This window comes from Arachis ipaensis, chromosome B10 (genome assembly GCF_000816755.2).
Source record: "Arachis ipaensis cultivar K30076 chromosome B10, Araip1.1, whole genome shotgun sequence".
Lineage (NCBI taxonomy): Eukaryota > Viridiplantae > Streptophyta > Magnoliopsida > Fabales > Fabaceae > Arachis > Arachis ipaensis.
This window is the reverse complement of record NC_029794.2, coordinates 12,998,950-13,017,395: the sequence shown is the minus strand read 5'-3', so window position 1 is coordinate 13,017,395 and position 18,446 is coordinate 12,998,950. Positions and strand designations below refer to the sequence as shown.

The 18,446-nt window shown below is 34.2% G+C and overlaps 1 protein-coding gene across 3 annotated transcripts; it reads left to right on the top strand.

The window, feature by feature from the left end:
• Positions 1,494-6,902, top strand: LOC107623286 (CTD small phosphatase-like protein 2). Of its 3 annotated transcripts, none has more exons than XM_016325490.2 (7): positions 1,494-1,802; positions 3,057-3,254; positions 3,589-3,725; positions 4,143-4,239; positions 4,369-4,860; positions 5,848-6,185; positions 6,383-6,902. In XM_016325490.2, exons 2-7 carry the CDS (start codon positions 3,098-3,100, stop codon positions 6,596-6,598), a joined length of 1,437 nt encoding a protein of 478 aa, XP_016180976.1. In that variant the 5' UTR covers positions 1,494-1,802; positions 3,057-3,097; the 3' UTR covers positions 6,599-6,902. The 3 variants fall into 3 exon arrangements, with proteins under 3 accessions (XP_016180976.1, XP_016180975.1, XP_016180974.1); XM_016325489.2 differs by having other exon boundaries at positions 3,019-3,254; XM_016325488.2 differs by lacking the exon at positions 1,494-1,802 and adding an exon at positions 1,898-2,075 and having other exon boundaries at positions 3,019-3,254.

Here is an 18,446-nt window from a genome sequence, read left to right as displayed (position 1 = left end):
ATAATGATTTATTAAACTCAATTACTAATACTAATAATAATAACAACAACAATATATCAATATCTACTCTAATCTAATATGTACAGATCTCATTCTCCTTTTTCTTTCATTCATTCATTCTTTACATTCATCACATTCATTCATACTTTCATTTTATTTTAACCAATAACCATAAAAAAAAATCCAACTCAACGGTAAAACTTACCATATTATACATACATACATACATGATTAATTCCTATTTTAATTTCTATTTCTAACCACCTAACAATAAAATCATACACACATACATGATTAATCTCTACTTAGTGCCATTATAATATATATTACTAATAAAATCTAATATTATCACTATTATTATTATTATTAAATCAGATTATTAAAAAATAAAAACTTACATAATTTGGATGTCCAAAATAGTTAACAATATGAAGCTCCGATTGATTTACTTCTTTAAGTTTTGGTCTTCTTAGCATTTTCTTTAAATTTTTTTGAAGGTTTGTCGTGGTCCAACAATAGTGAAGAATGAGGAAAATGGTGGGATTGGGAGCATAAAGAGAGGGATACGAGAGTAAAAAAGATACTGCTGGGAGGGGGAGGGGGGGGGGAACAATCGTTGCTTTTGGAGATAGAGTTACGAGCCAACCAAAGAAGCCAAGTGCATGCGTGACGCGTGGACAGGGTACTCAAATCGGACCTACCGATTTGTGCCCCCTCCGCATTATGAAATCGGTCCGTCCGATTTCCATTCTCCTAATCGATCCATTCGATTGTAGCCGTCACATCTCGGTAAAACATCCTAAATCTTCATATCGTTACTATACTCTATCAACCCCTCCATATCAAAATTAAAAAACTCCACAAACATCGTATACGAAAAATGTGACACATTAGATCAACGCTGGTGGATATTTTATTTCATCCATATTTCATAATTTTAGCGTATTGAATCAAATTACAAGACAAAAAAAATCAACATTCCATCCGAAATTTGTGTGGATTAAATGATGAATTTGTGCAAATCAAATCTAATCTAATCCGTATAGACCTGTTGAAAGAAACTTCTACTCTAGTTGCTTTAGAAATTCATTCAACAAACATCACAAATAATTCAGGCCCTCGTCAGCAAAATCCAGGAAATAGGAGCATTCAAAATAAATTAAGGAGAGTTTTGCCACCATTGACAGCACTGTTGAGTAGTGTCGTAGTGATGAGTACGGAGTCGGGTTTTGAAATTCAAAATCGCAACCAAGAAGAGATTGGTTATTACACATGACTTTGACGCGTGCATCTCACTCTCCTCGCAAAGGACGAAACTAAGGACAACACTCAACACACGTGCCGGTTCATCCACACGCGCGTGACGACGACTAACACCCTCGCGTCTACTCTTCAAACCTGTAAGAAACTACTAAGAAATAGTCTCAGCTTCAAATTTCGGTGGACAATAAATAAAATTTTTATAATTTCATTAAATTTAATCAAAATTTCAGATGCATAAGCATAACCATTTATATTATTTATCGACTCATCGCTTTCTTTCAAAGAAAATAATTTTTCCGTTCGTCAATGTTTTGTTTTCCCTCTCACTTTCTCATTGGAGGGAAAAACATCCAAAAACTTTCTGCGGAAAGGAAGTGTTGGAATACAAATCTAGGGTTTTAGAATTAGTCATTTTTCTTCTTTGCTTAGTTACTCTTCAGCTGCTTTTAGCAATTTACTTATTCCATTTTACTATTTGGCTTTTCGATCGAAAGAAGAAACATTGCTGAGAGCTAATCGCTTTTGATTTTTCCCATCAGGTATCTGTGATTTCAGCTGAAATTTGTTGCTTTAGCTTATTTGTTTTGTCATTTTATAGATGTTCTGCGTTTTTTGGGCTCTGTTGTGCTTTTAGGGTTTTAATCTGATGTCAGTGTTGAGGTTTTGGTTTTGGCTGTTCCTTGTTCATTTTGGTGCTCAAATTTTGGTTTGTTGAAATGGTAATTAATGCTGGATGCTTTACTATGGTGGGCTTGCTTGTTAATTTTGAGATGCTGTGGAGTAACTGGACTATGGAGTTCTGATGATTCAATGTAATCTTTTTCTCCTTGTGAAGATTCAACGATGTCATTGATATATGAATAACCCTTGAGTGGAAATACGTCATTTCTTGAATTTCACCGTGTTTTTTTTGTGATTTTAATTTTTCTTGAATTTCTTCAATGCGCACAGTACATGATATGATATGGACATACTAGTGATGCACCGAATACTGAAAATTGTTGGATATGAACGTGGTATTGATGCATGATTAAAATCAAGCCAAAAAAACCGATCGTCCATTATTCATATCATCTTGCACGCGCACACACACATATACATAAAGCTTGAACCATTCATTAAATATTCTTTCTTCATTATTGAGAACTGCTTAGAAGCTTGAAAAAGCTTAAAAATTCTGTGTCATTTCTGATTTGAAGTTTTGAATGGCTTTGTGTATGATGTGTTTCTTGTTCTATGTGGGTGAAAAACTAGATTATTAAATTGGAAATGTGAGTATGCTTGTTGTGATTTGTCAAATTGAAGATTGAACATGCACTTTTATAGATATTAATTATGAATTAATTAATGGTGCAAGATTTGGATATTATCCCATACTATCAAGCTAATGGGTATTTGGCAACCTATTGGCAGTTAGAAATGAAATCATGAACATGCTTCCTTGCTTGTGAATTAGGGGAAGGCAAGTCATGAGAAAAGTGTAGTTTGATTTATCAAGTTCCATTGGATATTTCTGTGATGGTATGTTTGATGAGAGTGTATTTTGGAGAAATAATAGCTTGTTTATTTTTACTGTTATAATTTTTTGAGTTATTTCTAGAGGCTTTTGATTATAAGATGCTTTATAAGCTTATTCAAATACAAACTAGAGTTTAATATCTTAGTTGTTGGTAGGTCTAGTAAGATATCTTCACATCTCCAATTGGCAAGTTTCCTTGATCATATATTGATAAATGTATCTTATGTTGGAAACAGGGTAATAGTTGTGGAATTTCTTTTGCTTTCTCCTGCAGAACTCAACCAGGAAGGTTTGACATTCTTCTCAAAAGTAAACATGCAAACCAAGAAAAAGGGCTCCAGACGAAATGCTACTCAACAGCACGGTAGTCCTCGAGTTTCAAGAACACAGAGGAAGGTATCTGAAAATGGGCAAGCAGTTGAAAGGAAAGTTGCTGACTTAATTACATCATCATGCAGAAAAAATAAATCTTGTAAGTAGGCAGTATTAGTTTGTTCTATTATGTAGATATTCTTGGTTATTGGTTGGCTTTTTGCTTGTGACTCCTGGTACATATGTAAATTTCACCTTATCTAATTTCAAGCCTGCCTGATTCATAACCATTTTCGTTCTTCATATGACCCTAATAATTTTTATTCTTGAAGTTCCTTGTCTACCTTTATTATACCAAAACAATATATCTTTGGATAGAAAGTAAACAAGCATTCTATATTAGTTGGACAAATTATTCATTTTAGAACAATCTGAATGCTAAATGATGATTAACTTGATTTTTTTTTCTGGTAACCCTGTTGGTGTAACCTCAGTGACTGCACTTGAGAATAAAGCCGGAGAGTCAATTCCTTCAACAAATTTGAGTAATCAGTATGACTTTGTGGACCATGGGACTTCCAATGCTTGGTTGGAAAATGATGCTGTTAATGGTACTTCAGTAGATGTTTTGGTAATTCAACTAGACCCATCATTTTAGTTGTGTTATTTAGAATGGCTGTTTCTTGGTATATGGGTGTTGTGCATGGATGCTACTACAAAGTTTTTCTTTTGTTTGAATTTTTGAAACTTCTAGACCTCAACTGCACAAGGAGTGAACCTTGTCAAAGTTTCCTAGTTAGTTAATTTGTCTTTTGCTTGAAAGATGGTTTTGAAAACTTCTAGACTCCAACTGGATGAGGAGTGAACCTCATTTGTCAAAGTAGCGTACTTATTATCCTTCTGATGTAATTAATTTCAGCAGATTCTGACTTATGCTGAGAAAATTAAATGCAAATAAGTTGTGAAATGTCTCTTTGAAGGGGCTTGCTTTTATTAAACTTTGCAGATTGTCTTGCATACTTGTTACAAATTCACTTTATTGGTTTAGGGCTACAACAAGCAAGCTGCTCATGTGGAGTCTGGAACTATATTTTCTCCTGGATTTCACTTATCCAAAGGTTCTGGAGGAAAAGTTGTTGACAGAGGTAAATGACATAACTTTGTTCTTACAATCATCAGCTTTGAATTATTATTTCTAGTTGCCTATGTAATCTTACTAGTTGCAGTGTTTATTAAAGGTTTCATTGACATATGTTTCTCTTTTTTTTTTCTAGTTGATTTTGTCAAAATTTTTCAGCATGAGGACCAAAATAGAATTTGTTCTGACCAAGGAACAGATTTGTCACTGGTGGATGCCATAGATGATCCTGATAGTCGAGGATGTGGCACTGCAATGGAAGTAGACATAAATAATTCATCCAACTATGACCAACACAGATGCGGTGATCCAATGCTGGATTTAAGCACAAATGATGTGAATGTTTGCAATTCTGATTTTGATGAAAATGTTTCCTTGGAAGTTTCTGCCATATATCTTGCCATGAAAAACTCAAAGCTGGAATGCAATGATGAACCTGGTCAGGAGTCTATGTCAGCAGATGTATGCCCAGAGGATGATGAATTTGAGGATTTTGATGACTTTGATCCTTACTTATTCATAAAGACCTTACCTGACTTGTCAACGGTGGTTCCTACCTTTAGACGATTGTTGCTACCTAAGCAGACACGGAGCTGTCCTCCTACTACTCTTGTCCTGGACTTGGATGGTAGGAATAATTTGTTTGCCTTGCTGTAGAACACATCTAACATTTTATTCATATCTCTGTTTTTTATGCTGTAACCGAGTTGTTATGATCATTTTAGTTCTTGACTTCATTCCATGTAATTTCCTTCTCTTTGGGTGTCATTGCTTATCTCTTTTCCAACTTAACCACCAAAATGAACCTCAAAAAATTCTAGTGCTTACCAAAATATATAGGACGCTTGCCAAAATAGTCCAATTATGAGTAAGTTCAAAGCAGCTGTTCAATAAATTTACTCATGGCTGGACCATTTTGGTAAACTCTCGAACCTTTTAGGGACTGTTTTGTCATTTCTTTCTTTTGAGGTCTGTTTTTTTAGCGCTAGACTGTTGGGGTCCATTTCGGTAGTTAACCCTCTTTTTCCCTATGATTCTAATTGGTGTTTCATTTATATGGATTTCTGTTTCTTACTCTACCCTTATCATCATGGTCCAAATTGTTATATTGCTAATGATATAATTTGCTGTTATCACTTCTATGCAATTATGATTTTTTTGAACTTATTAAAGTGGTAATGTGGACTAAACTTTGGTACTAAAGCTGCTTCATTGGGGCTTTGAAGTGGTGGACACTAGTCAGTCACGATACCTTTCTGCTCCTGACTGGGCTTCCTTTAACTAAAGGGGTGTTATCCTAATGTGTTAAATTAATAGGATGGAAAGACATAATTTAATCCATGTTCTGTAGTGATGATGTTGTATTTGATTTGTGAAATGCTTGCCATAGGTAAACAAAAACTTTTTGAAGTGAAAAAGGCTTTTTCCTTCCGAGCTGAGGGGATTCTGTAGTCGTGAAAAGGGCTTTTGTTATTCCGAGCTGTTATTTTAGATTAATATGATCTCATTTTTGCATAGCTAACAATTACATGAACTGCTCATATTTTTATTCCGTTTCGTCTTAATGTATAGATTTTTATACCCTGTATATTGACTATAATTTTCTGTTTGGCAGAAACTTTGGTACATTCTACCCTTGAGCCTTGTGAGGATGTCGACTTCACTTTTCCCGTTAATTTCAATTCCGAAGAGCACATTGTATACGTACGCTGCCGCCCTCACCTCAGAGATTTCCTCAACAGAGTTTCTAGCCTTTTCGAGATAATTATATTTACAGCTAGTCAAAGCATTTATGCCGAGCAACTTCTAAACGTGCTTGATCCAAAGAGGAAGATATTTCGCCACCGTGTATACCGTGAATCCTGTGTTTATGTGGAGGGTAATTATCTCAAAGATTTAACAGTGCTTGGTCGTGATTTAGCTCGTGTTATAATAATTGACAACTCCCCTCAGGTATAGTTATTAATACTAATTTTAGATCATTACTGCAGTCATCATGTCTTACTATATTTCCCCATAGTTATCTAATAAAATTGGGTTATGACCAAGAGCTTTTTTAATATAGAAGAAATGCTTTTGGATAATGAAAAATGCAAAGTTTAGTGTTACATCGTAATACCTTTTCTTTGTTTGATTTGTTGGCTTCCCAGGCATTTGGGTTCCAGGTGGACAATGGAATACCGATCGAGAGTTGGTTTGATGACCGTTCAGATCAAGAATTGCTTTTATTACTTCCATTCTTGGAGAGCCTGGTTGGAGTTGATGATGTACGGCCTTTAATCGCGAAGAAGTTCAATCTCCGGGAGAAAATTGCTGCGGCTGCCCTTCCTCTAAATACAAACAGGAGAGAGTTCTTATCGGAATGAATTGTGGGTTATATACAATATAGAGAAAAATGAAAGCATTTCTGTATGTTGTAACAATATTAGGGTTATTATGATATTAACAATACCATTTTCTTTGTTGTGGAAGTTGTAATGATCACACTTTGAACCAGAAAACAAAAAAAAAAAAAGAAAGAAAAAATGATGGGAGAAAAACATAATAGCGTAGCATGTTTTTCGAGTATAAACCTTATATACGACTAGTGAGGATGCTTGGTTGGTTCGGATAATAAAAGTTCCCCAATTATTTAATTTATAAAACCTATTTGGAGCTTGTTTGGTTTTACCTGTGTGCTAGTCTCGTACCAGATTTCAATTTCTTTATTTGGAATTAGTAATTTTCCTATTTTGTGCTCGAATTGTGGGTTGATTGTAATTTATTTGCCTTGACTGGTGCTACAGCTTGCTGCTACCTGTATGATGTACTGTGATGCACGGATACTAATAAGAATACGATAATATGTAAATATGCAAATTTAAAATTTTTGACATAGTATATATATAAGGGAAATTCTACGGTGCTGACAGTCAAAGTAAGCATAGCATGCTGAACTTATGTGTTTAAAGAGGAGATGAACTTGTGTATTTAAAGAGGAGAGTAACATGTGGGAGTTTTATTTTTTTTATAGAAAGATTGCGACAAACCCCGTTTTGTTCTATTCCCTTTATTACAAAGCTAATTTTAATGTCGGTAACTTTTTTTTTTTGGGACTGGTCTTGAGTAACTCTTCAGCAATAATTATTTTTGGTATTGGCCTAAGAATTATTTTGAATGACTAATAGAGATTGGATAACAATGATTGATGATTTATTGACTCCTTTTTTAAGTTTAGTTGAAATTGTCTTTTTTTTTTTTTTATGATTAGAAAATAGGAATGTTTACTGATTTTAATAGTTTTTATTTATTTTAACTATGGTGAACAAGTATAGAAGTTTTTATTTATTTTAAATTTTTAGAAAATAGTAATTAATGTGTGCACACAAAAAAGGATAAAAATGACTTTTTGAAAGAAATAGTTGTTGCTATCCGATTCGATTTTTGGGAAGAATCACGACCATCCAATAAGGGTTTTAATTTATATATATCGTTTTGGCAGCATGGTCGAAAGGCGGGGGACGATTTTTCAACACTAATATTGACAAACAGTATTGAAAACAAATATAATTCGATCAATAATATATACTATTTTTAAACTTATTTTAAGAATATATATTAAGAATAAGGTATGACATGTTGACACGTGATGATATTTAGGTGTATTTAAGCATGTCTGGAGAAGAATCTTTTATTTTTTATCAAGATACACAAAAAATATGTGTGTCGGACGAGTGTTGATGAGTGTCGTGTTCAAAATGTATCCGACATGCGAACACGGCAAATAACAGAAATATCCGTGCTTCATAGATGATATATCATGCTCATTCATTTTTCTTGTATCCAGACTATTTAATTGGGAAAATATTCGATAGTTAATAGTTTTTTTAATTACAGGAATTCCTGTTTTATATTAAAAAAGAATTTTATCTATAATATTTGTTTGGAGGGTTACCTGAAACTGATTGCTTTTGAGCCTGAACGTGAGGTCCAAGTTCCTTTAGGGATAGGGTCCGACTTCTATTGGTGTCGAGGTGCCGTCATCCGAGTTTCTCGTGAGGAGGTAGGGGGTGGTACCTACAAGGGACTCTAATGCTTAAGTTAGCCAGGATTTAAGCAGGTTTTTAGTAGATTGGGTCCTGAATATACCTGTGGATGTCAGTGTATTTATAGTAGAGTAAATAACTATCTTTTAGAGTAGATTCCTTTCTTAAAAAAATTGTTGAGATCTTCCTTTTAAATAAGTAGGAGAGATTTTGAGGAGTTAATTACTTATTTGAATAGATAAGATTGGACTCATGTCACCGCGTCCGACCTCTATCAAAGTCGAATAGGTGTAGACGAAAAGAGATGTCCTTGTTGAGCTTTTATTTATTTGAGCATAACTTTATCCTTGTATCAGCGTATAAATAATATTGTTGAAACAACCGTGAACCACTCAATCTAAGAACAACATCAAATTTGAATATTTGTATTCAATATCAGCTTGATGGACATTGAACTAAGTTTTCTCTAATGATCATTAAGTGTGAATCAATATTAAGAAATCCAATTTGTGAGACAATTTCACTTTTGTCTTTTATGGGAAAATGGGTAAAACATAATATGCCATCACAATTATGTTGCCTCTACCTAAATTAAAGTATACGATAATGGGGAAAATAGGTACATTTATAAAATAATAATTTAATTTTGATGAAAAATTATAAAGACAATAAGATATTTAAAACAAAAATACGATGCTTGAACGTTAGAAACTAACTTTAAGATAATATAAAGTTGCTTTTAGATATTTTTCACCCACCAACTAGCCAGTTATTTGGATATATATACATGCATGACAAGTCCATATGGAGATCACTTGGTCATTGAAAGTTCGTCCTAGTGAGATAATTTATATAGAAGGGGTTTCACGAGGCTCTGCAAAGAAAGTAAATTTATATAGAAGGGGTTTCACGAGGCTCTTCAAAAGAAAGTAAAGCCTACATTGGCGTATTTCAACTTTTCAAGCATAGATCAAAATTGTAGTTGGTGTGGAGATGCAAGTGAAACAAGTTTACATTCAATGTCACAATGTCCCCATGCAAATGCAGTTTAAAGAATTCTAGACATTTAGAGTAGAAGGGATTTGAGCTCTATATTTAATAATTGGGTATCATGTTAACAAGAAAGCTAAAAGTTGGAAATAAATCTAATACTAAACCTTTATTTGAAGGTTGAGTGGAATGCTAACCTGTCTTCAAGGAGAGGGCATGAACATTGGATTTTTTAAGGTGTTTTCAGTTCTGAAGATCTCATCCGTGTTCCCTCATTCTATACATTCATTCATGTTATGTTTAATTCCATTTGCCATTCCACTTTTTCTTAATTTCCATATGAAATCCTTCATCATGTACCCCTTTCTCCCCTTAATTCCCTTATGTTATAAGGGATCGTTTGTCCACTTTTCAATTTAATGCCATCAGATGTCATTATTACAAAACCATTGCAAAAATCTTGGTAGGAAAAGCATTGGTTGGAGAAGCACAAATAACATTTGTACAGAATAGAAAAATTTTGAACGGGGGCTTTAATTGCCCGTGAAACAGTGGCGTGGTTGAAGAAAAACAAGAAGTCAGGGTAATAGTGAAGCTAGATTTCAGAAAAGTTTGTGACTTGGATTGGTGGGACTTCGTTGAATTTGTTTTGAAGCAAACATGATTTGGTGACAGATGGAGGAGATGTATAAATGAGATTATGAGAACAGCGGTAATGTCAATCATGGTCAACGGTTTCCGACAAAGTCATTTGGTGAGCGGATATTTTATACGTTTTTTGGCATTATTTTCATATAGTTTTTGTTATGTTTCACTTAAGTTTTATGATGTTTTCATAAGTTTTAGTGCAAAATTCACATTTTTGGATTCTACTTTGAGTTTGTATTTTATGGTGATTTCATGTATTTTTTGGCTGAAATTGAGGAGTTTGAGCAAAAGTCTGATTCAGAAATAGAGAAAGGATTGTACATGCTGTCAGGATTTGACCTCGGTGCACTTAAAGGAGCTTTTCTACAGAAGTCCATTGCGTTCTCAACGGCTATAGAAAGCTAACATCTAGGGCTTTCCATAAATATAATAGTTTATATTTTGCTTTGGAATGAAGGCCCAAAACTGGCATTCAACGCCAGCCACCAGCCCCATTCCTGGCGTCCAGTGCCCACAAGGGAGCAGCTGGTGTCCAACGCCCAAAAGGGAGTCCCAAGCCAGCGTTCAACGCCCCTAACGGGTATAAGCACGTGGATACACCCTTGGCTTAGCTCAAACACTCACCAAGTGGGTCCGGAAAGTGAATTTTCGTACTATCAACCTAGTTTATCCTATTTCTGTAATCCTTAGTTATTAGATTAGTATATATAGGAGAAGATCACCCATGTTTAGGATCTTCTTCCTCCCCCATTCGAATTCATCACTACTTTTGTACAGTATGAGTCACTAACCTCCTAAGGTTAAGGTTAGGAGCTCTGCTGAGTTTCATGGATTAATAATATTACTGTTCTAGTTCAATATGTCTGATTCTATTCTCTTATGCATTTTCGTTTTTTATCTCATGAATTGAGGGTGACCCGTGACAATCACCCTTATTCTACATGGGTTCCTTGCGAGTCTTGACCCGGATGGTGTTGAACCAAAACTAGAGATTGCATTGCGGATTCCAATAGAGTACATGGGTAACTTTGGATACGGGACATGAAATCCTGTTGACCGTGGGTAAGTGAGGTCTCTGTGGCGCTAAGGCTAGAGTATGAGAAGCAGCGTTCCCTGATCCAGAAGATCTGCCTTGTCTGTGGCACCTTGAGTAGGATCGTGAAAGGGGAGTGGATTGCTTAGAGCTTCATCTTCTACTAAAGTGAGAAACCTAGAGGTGGCTTGATGAGAGGACATGAGTCACTTACAACATGGTGGATTGTTGTAGTGGAGGAGGTTAACTTGATGAGAGGATATGAGTTAATCACTTACGGCTTCCATTGAAGGAATCAGAACATTATTGAAGTAGACAGTAAGAAAAGTTAATCCGGAAAGATAAAGCATCTCCGAAGCCTCAACCGTTCTCATACCATTGATTTCTCATCTATCTAGTAATGTTTTATTTATTTATTCTGTTTTATGCGTTTTTCGTGACAAACTATAGTTTTTATCTGCCTAACTAAGAGCTGCAAGTTAACCATTGCTTCCTCAAACCAACAATCTCCGTGGGATCGACCCTCACTCACCTGAGGTATTACTTGGACGACCCGGTATACTTGCCAGTCTATCTGTGCGAAATGTGCAGAGCCAGTTTCGTGCACCAGGTTTTTGGCGCCGTAGCTCGAGATTGTTCGGATTTGACAAATTACCGGATTATCTTGTTGCTTAGATTAGGTACTTTTTAAGGTTTTATTGCTCTTTTAATTATGTTTCTTAATTTCTTTTTAGAAAACTTCTAAAAAACGCTTCAAAACCTTTTCTTTTCTTTAGTAATCTTTTTCCTTTATTTGAATCTTGTGTTAATCTTTAAGTTTAGTGTCTTTTTGGTATTTCTTTATTTTTCTTTCCTTAGTTTTTCGAAAATTGTTTTTTGTTTTCCGTCTTGGTGTTCAAACTATTCTTGTTATTTCTCTTGTGTGATTTCAATTTTGTTTTTTAGTTTGGTATCTCTTTGTGTTTTTCTTTTCTTAAATTTTTGAAAAGTGTTCTTGAGTGTTCTTCATTGTGTTCGAATTATTCTTGGTATTTTTCTTGGTTTGATCTTAAAAATTTTAAGTTTGGTGTCTTTTAATGCTTTTTTTTGTCAAAATTTCAAAAATTGTGTTTTTAATTTAAAAAAAATTAAGTTTGGTGTCTTTTAGTGTTTGTCTTTTAATTTTTCAAATTTCAAAAAATTCAAAATTCAAATTTTAAACTTTCTTGTTATCTTTTCAAATCTTTGTCTTATCTTTTTCTTTAACTTCAAAATTTTATCTTATCTTATTTTAAATTCAAATTTTAGAATTTAAATTTCAAATTCTTATCTTATCTTAATTCAAATTCAATTTTCAAGCATCAAGATTTCAAAATTCAAAATTTTAAAATTCAAATTTTTAAAATTCAAATTTCAAATTTTAAATTTCAAATATCAAAATTCAAAATTCAAAATTCAAATTTTAAAATCAAATCTTTTCAAGTCTTCTTCAAATCTTTTTCATATCTTATCTTTTCAAATCTTCATCTTATCTTTTTCTTTAAATTTAAAATCTTATCTTATCTTGTTTTAAATTCAAATTTTAAAATTCAAATTCATAATTTAAAATTCAAATTTCAAAATCTTATCTTATCCTAATTCATTCAAAATTCAAAAATTTCAAAATTCAATCTTCAAATTTTAAAATCAAATCTTTCTTTGTTTGACCTCCTCTTTCCAACTTTAAATTTTTAAAATAAAATCTTATCTTATCTTTCAAATCTTTTGTTTTTTTCTCTTTTTAAATTCAAAACTTTTCAAAATCAAATCTCTTATCTTAATTTCAAATCTTCTTTCAATTTTGGATTTCAAAACCTTTAAATTTTTAATTCTTATCTTATTTTGTTTCTCTCTCTTGATTCTTTCTTTCTAATTTTAAAATTTTAAAATCTTTATTTGACTTTTTTCTTTCCACTTTTCAAAAATTTGCTCTTTAATTTTAAATCTTGTTAGTTAATTGGTTGTTCATATCTTTTCTTAATCTTTCCTTTTCTTATTTTTTTTCGAAATTTTTAACTTATTATTGTCGAATTAGTTTTCCATCTTTTATTTATTTATTTATTTATTTAATTTTTTAAAAAAAATTAATTCTTGTCTCTTTTCTTCTTTTTGGTATCTCACAGGGAGCTTTCTATACTCTGACATAGAGACTCCTACTTTTCTTTATCTCTTGTTTGTGTATGCAGGAACACAAATAGTGCATTATGGATCTAGAGGGAGAGGCATAACCAAGAAGAATCTTGGGGTCTTATACAACCCCTACTTCTGACTTCTATGGAAGCAGCATTAGTATACCTCCTATTGGAGTAGCTCATTTTGAGCTCAACCCCACAATTAATCACTCTAGTGCAGCAAAACTGCCAGTTTCAGAAATTTTCTCAAGAGGAGTCCACAGAATTCCTTGCTGAATTCTTGCAATATGCTGACACAGTGTACACTGACGAAGTAGACCAGGATGTCTACAGATTGCTGCTTTTTTCCTTTGCTGTTAAAGACCAGGTAAAGAGGTGGTTAGACAACCAACCCAAGTCTAGTTTGAAAATATGGAGTCAGCTGGTGGATAAGTTCTTGAATCAATACTTTCCACCAAAGAAGCTAACCCAGTTAAGACTGGACATTCAAAGCTTCAAACAAGGAGATAATGAATCCCTTTATGATGCTTGGATGAGGTACAAGATGATGCTACGAAAATGTCCTAATGAAATATTTTCAGAATAGGTAACGTTAGACATCTTCTATTACGGACTCACAGATATGGCTAAGATGTCCTTAAACCATTCTGCTGGTGGTTCAACCACATGAAAAAGATAATTCAGGAAGCTCACGAGCTCATTAAGACAGTTGCCAGCAATCAGCATCAGTACTCATCTAGTGAGACTTCAATGAAAGGAGAGGTTAAGACAGTGTCCACTGAATCAGACCCTCATGAGCAAAGTGAGTCATTGACCCAATAGCTGCACTTTCTCACACAACAAGTGTAAGACCCAAAATTTTTAAATAAATCTTATTATGAGTTAATTTCAATTTATTTATTCATTAGAAATTTTATTTTCAGAAATTATTTTATTAAAGCTAATTAAATCAGGTTTTGATAATTAATTAAAAATTTTACTTAATTTCATAATTATTGAATAATTTTCTATATCTAAATTATAAATTTTAATGGTTTTAAAAGAATAATAATTTTATATGATTTAGTTTAAATAATTGAGATTTTAGAATTTAATACTTCAATTTTTATAAATAAAAAAATTAATCATATTATTTTATATTTTAAATTAGAATACTTAATTAAAAGCCAATTATCAAATTGATAAATGAATAATATTTTTTAAAAATAATTTTAAAAGATTAAATTAGATTTTAAATTTATACAATATACTCTAATTTTATTAAAACTTATCAAATTCCAATTTACCCAAAATCTCTAATTTCACTTTTGTCTTAAATTAAACCCTAATTCCCAAATTAAACCCCACAAACCTTAACCTCCATCGCCTTTCACCGCCATAGTTTCCCTTTTCTCCCCTCACCAGCCGCCAAACCCCTCTATTACTCACCACCGTCACCCGCATCTCCCTCACACCCTCACCTTCAGTTTTCATTCATCAACCCACACACTAAACAAACACACGCATGGCAGAAAGGAAATCTGGGAAATAGAGGGATAAGCGTCGTCGAGCTGCCGCAGGCCATCGCTGCCGACGTTGATGAGGGAGGAGAGGACAGCGCAGCGCCGTTGAGGAGCATCATTGCTGTCGCGGGAGAGGGAGGCGCGAGCCAGGGATGCGTCAGAAGGAGATAGAGAGATTGACGGGGTACTGTCTGGTCCAACTCGCCGCCGCCTTAGCATCACCGTCATCGTGTGCTGCTCGTCGCTAGTCGCGTCGCCGTCGAAGCTCCTTTCATTGACGTCAATACCGATGTGACTAGAGAAGAAGATGGAGACCAACAAAGAGAAGGAGCCCGACATGCGTGAAGAAAAAGGAGAGGTCCGAGGCTGAGATGGTTCCCGTCACCGTCGTTTGCCTCCGTCACTGCCGAACTGCTGCGCCGCGGTGCTTAGTCGGAGCTTCTGTTATTGTTGCCGGAGATCTGTGGTTGCTGGGAAGCACCGCTGTTGTCGTTGCCAAAGGAGAAGGAAGTCTCGCTGCTGTTCTAGCTTCCAGGAGCAGTCCTGTGGCCATCGGAACCACCGCCGGGGCTGTTGCTACTTGGCTCAGTAATTTCTTCTTATTTGCGGTAAGTGATTTTGTTTTGAAAAGCCCTTTAGTCATTATTCTGTTACCTCACGCTGAGGTTTTACGGCGTTAATTGCTATAAGATTGAGTCTCAGTTATTCTATGTTGTGATTAGAGTTGTTGTGGTTGCTGCATAAGCGGTTTGGAGCTGAGGTTGCAGCTGCCGTTGATTGCGGGCCGAAAAGAAAGGGTTTCTTGATGCGTTTGGTTTATGGGTGAAGGTTGTGGTAGGCTTAGAGAAGGGGGGTTGAATCTATGCCTTCCTTGTAAGTTGCTGTTATTACCCTTTTAAAATAAACTTTCAATTCAGGTTCTGTTTGAACTCAGCAGCGGAAATTTATGAGACAATTTATTTTTGTCTCATGGATATCAGAAAACAGAACTCAGCAGAGAAGAGAAAAGCTAACACCAGCATGTATCCTGGTTCAGTTGCCTTGTGCTATGCAACCTACATCCAATCTCCTCCACAACTATGGAAAAATTTTCACTATAGTTAACAGTATTACATACACCAATTTCACAGGATTGACCCAATTATTTCACACTCAAGTTCTACCCTAACTTGACATTGGCTATGCTAATACCTAACTATTCACTCTTAGTGCTAACCCAACTAAGAAAAGGATACCTTACAGGTACAAGATACAAGACATAGACATACCTAAAGAAATCTGAAAATAACTCTAGGCTTTTTCTCTCAAGTGTATCACTCAGCCTTTTTCCACTCATGGCTTTTACTTGAGCTTTCTCAATATGCCTTTTCTCACAAGAAATTATAGAAAGATAAACATAGAAAAGTACATTACAATCTGTAAAACATGAAGGAGATTGACTTCATCAATAGCCTCTGTGCTATGCGAAAAACCAGATTAGCAAGCCTCTGATTCAGTTCTTCATACTAGCGGAATGCACCTTTGATTAGGTTACACTGTCCAGTTAGTTGAACTTCTTCAAAGAACTCTCTCAGAACAAAACCTCTATTCACTGGTTTTCTCTCCTTGGTTTCTGAATGAACAGCAAACCTCTTTTATCTCCTTGCATGTTGCTGGGTTCTTCTTCCAAGGTCAACACCTTGAGCCTTGAGCTTCTCCAATCCACAGATTCACTTTTTCACTTTAATCCTTAGAGTAGAAACTTTGCTTCTGACTTCTTCATCTTGACCGAAAGCCATAAAGCAGTAACCATAGAAATCTTCCTATGATCAACTTGATCTTAGCCATTGAGAAACTACTTGGTCCCCAAGACATGTTTGAGACCGTGGATTTACAGCAGAAAAGAACAGAAATACTCTTTTCCATATAACCCAAAATGGAGATACAGAGAATTGAAGATGAAGAGAAGAAAGTGTGTTGCATGTATGAGGAAATGGGTTACCTTTAACCTAAGCTTGATTTGGTTTGAAATGGTTGATTAGACTTCTGAGTTTCAAGCTTGGACTTTCTTGCTTCTTTGATAATCACCTTAAAGAAGAAGCTTTCTCTTTCTCTTTCTCACTTTTCTGAGTTTTGTGATTTGACATGGTTAGAGAAAAAGGAACGTTGCTTTGGTAATAGCAAGTGAGAGAGAATGAGGACTTCAATCTTGTATGAGAAGCTTGGATCAACTTGAATTGATGGACACGGGCTTGGATCGGATCACTTCTTTTTGCCCGTTTTGATTTTTCAGCCTTGTTTCCTCATGGGCTTTGTTTATTTATTGACCCACCAGCCTTGCTATATTATTTTCATACCAATTTGGGCTGCTGAACTAAGTTTTGGCCTGCAACATATAATAAATAATTAGCAACATATAATTATTAATAGTTAACACTAATTATTTATTTTGCCCAAAAATAATGTTTGTCATCACTAATTAATTTAGTTAATTTCTTAACTCAACAATGGGTTTCGATTATTCGAGGTAGGGTTTTCTTAAAATTTATTTTTATCTTATATAATTGTTATAAATAGATATTAATGTGAGAAACATATGTCTGTGGTTATGATTGTCTTACAAATGTGGTTGTTTGCTGGATTGAATGACTGATTGCTTGATTGCTTGAGTGGTGTGTGATTGTTGAAAAGGAATCAGTTTAAAAAGTTATTTAGTTGATTATTATGAAAAGTGGTTTTCTTGGTTTTGAAGTTATTTTGATAATGGAAATGAATCGGCTTTGAAAATGATTTGAGGTATGAAAATGAATTAATTTTGAAATCAGTTTAATTTTGAAAAAAAGTTGGAAATGGTTGGATTTGAAAGTAATTTGATTTGCTTGCTGAATTTTTCTGGCATTGAATTTTTGCAAAATCGTGTTATTGATAGCATCTTAAAAGTTTGTCTTTGTGATTGAAAATCAGTAATTGTTGGGAGTAGATTGAACATCAGTAGTGATTTGAATTGAAAGGAGTGAGTTGTAGGCATTTGCTAATGAAGCTGTTGTAACTATAAGCTTATCTTCTTGTGTTTACTTCAGTTTTGTGCTTATCTTGCTTTCAATATTGAAAGGATCCACCCTTTTGGTCTCTCAAGTGTTTGTCACTTTTGCTCAGTAATACATTACACTTCACCTTAAAGCTCCCCCAAGAATTTACGATGTTACAGGACTGAGATTTAAACTGATTTTGATAAGAAATAATAATTTACTGGCTTATTACCAATAAATGACACACTTGTAGTGCTCTAGCTCTTAATAAGCATGTTAGAACTAGTTGAATTTTGGAAAATGATTGAGATTTTGAAATGGTTGAGAAAGGGTTTGAGGAATGTTTGGATGGGACCCGAAAAGGGTGGCAGAGTCCGAGTTTTAGAGGAGATGCTGTCGAAATTTTATAAAATTGGAAGTTTCGTTTGAAGTAATTATTTAAAAAGATTTACTTTTAAACATTATATGTTTTAAGATTGATTTATTTAGCAAAGAAAGAATTATGTTTTGAATTGGGATTGTTGATGAATGGAATGGAAAGAAGGATGATGAGGATTGACTTTGAAATATGATTTTTGAATGAATTTGGAAGTGAGATATGGATTAACGAATGATGATGATATTGAGAATGACTTAGATATTAATGAATGTTGAAAGAATTATTCATATGGCTTATTTATTTGAATTATCTGAGACACGAGTTTCCCTGGATAGACGCAGTGGCTTGCCATCACTTGCTCTAAGTTGAGATTCAATACTCTGTTGAGCCTACGACGTAAGGGTGACTGAGTACTTATAAATTCCCGGGAATGGTACCCCCATTGAGCGATTTGATATATATATATATATATATATATA

Bases quoted from the DNA above. Each gene is read 5' to 3' on its own strand.
- LOC107623286 (XM_016325488.2), top strand. From the start codon at position 1,990: ATGCTGGATGCTTTACTATGGTGGGCTTGCTTGTTAATTTTGAGATGC. The intron at 3,726-4,142 runs GTAATTCAACTA...TTATTGGTTTAG, and splicing joins GTACTTCAGTAGATGTTTTG to GGCTACAACAAGCAAGCTGC. The intron at 4,861-5,847 runs GTAGGAATAATT...TCTGTTTGGCAG, and splicing joins TCTTGTCCTGGACTTGGATG to AAACTTTGGTACATTCTACC.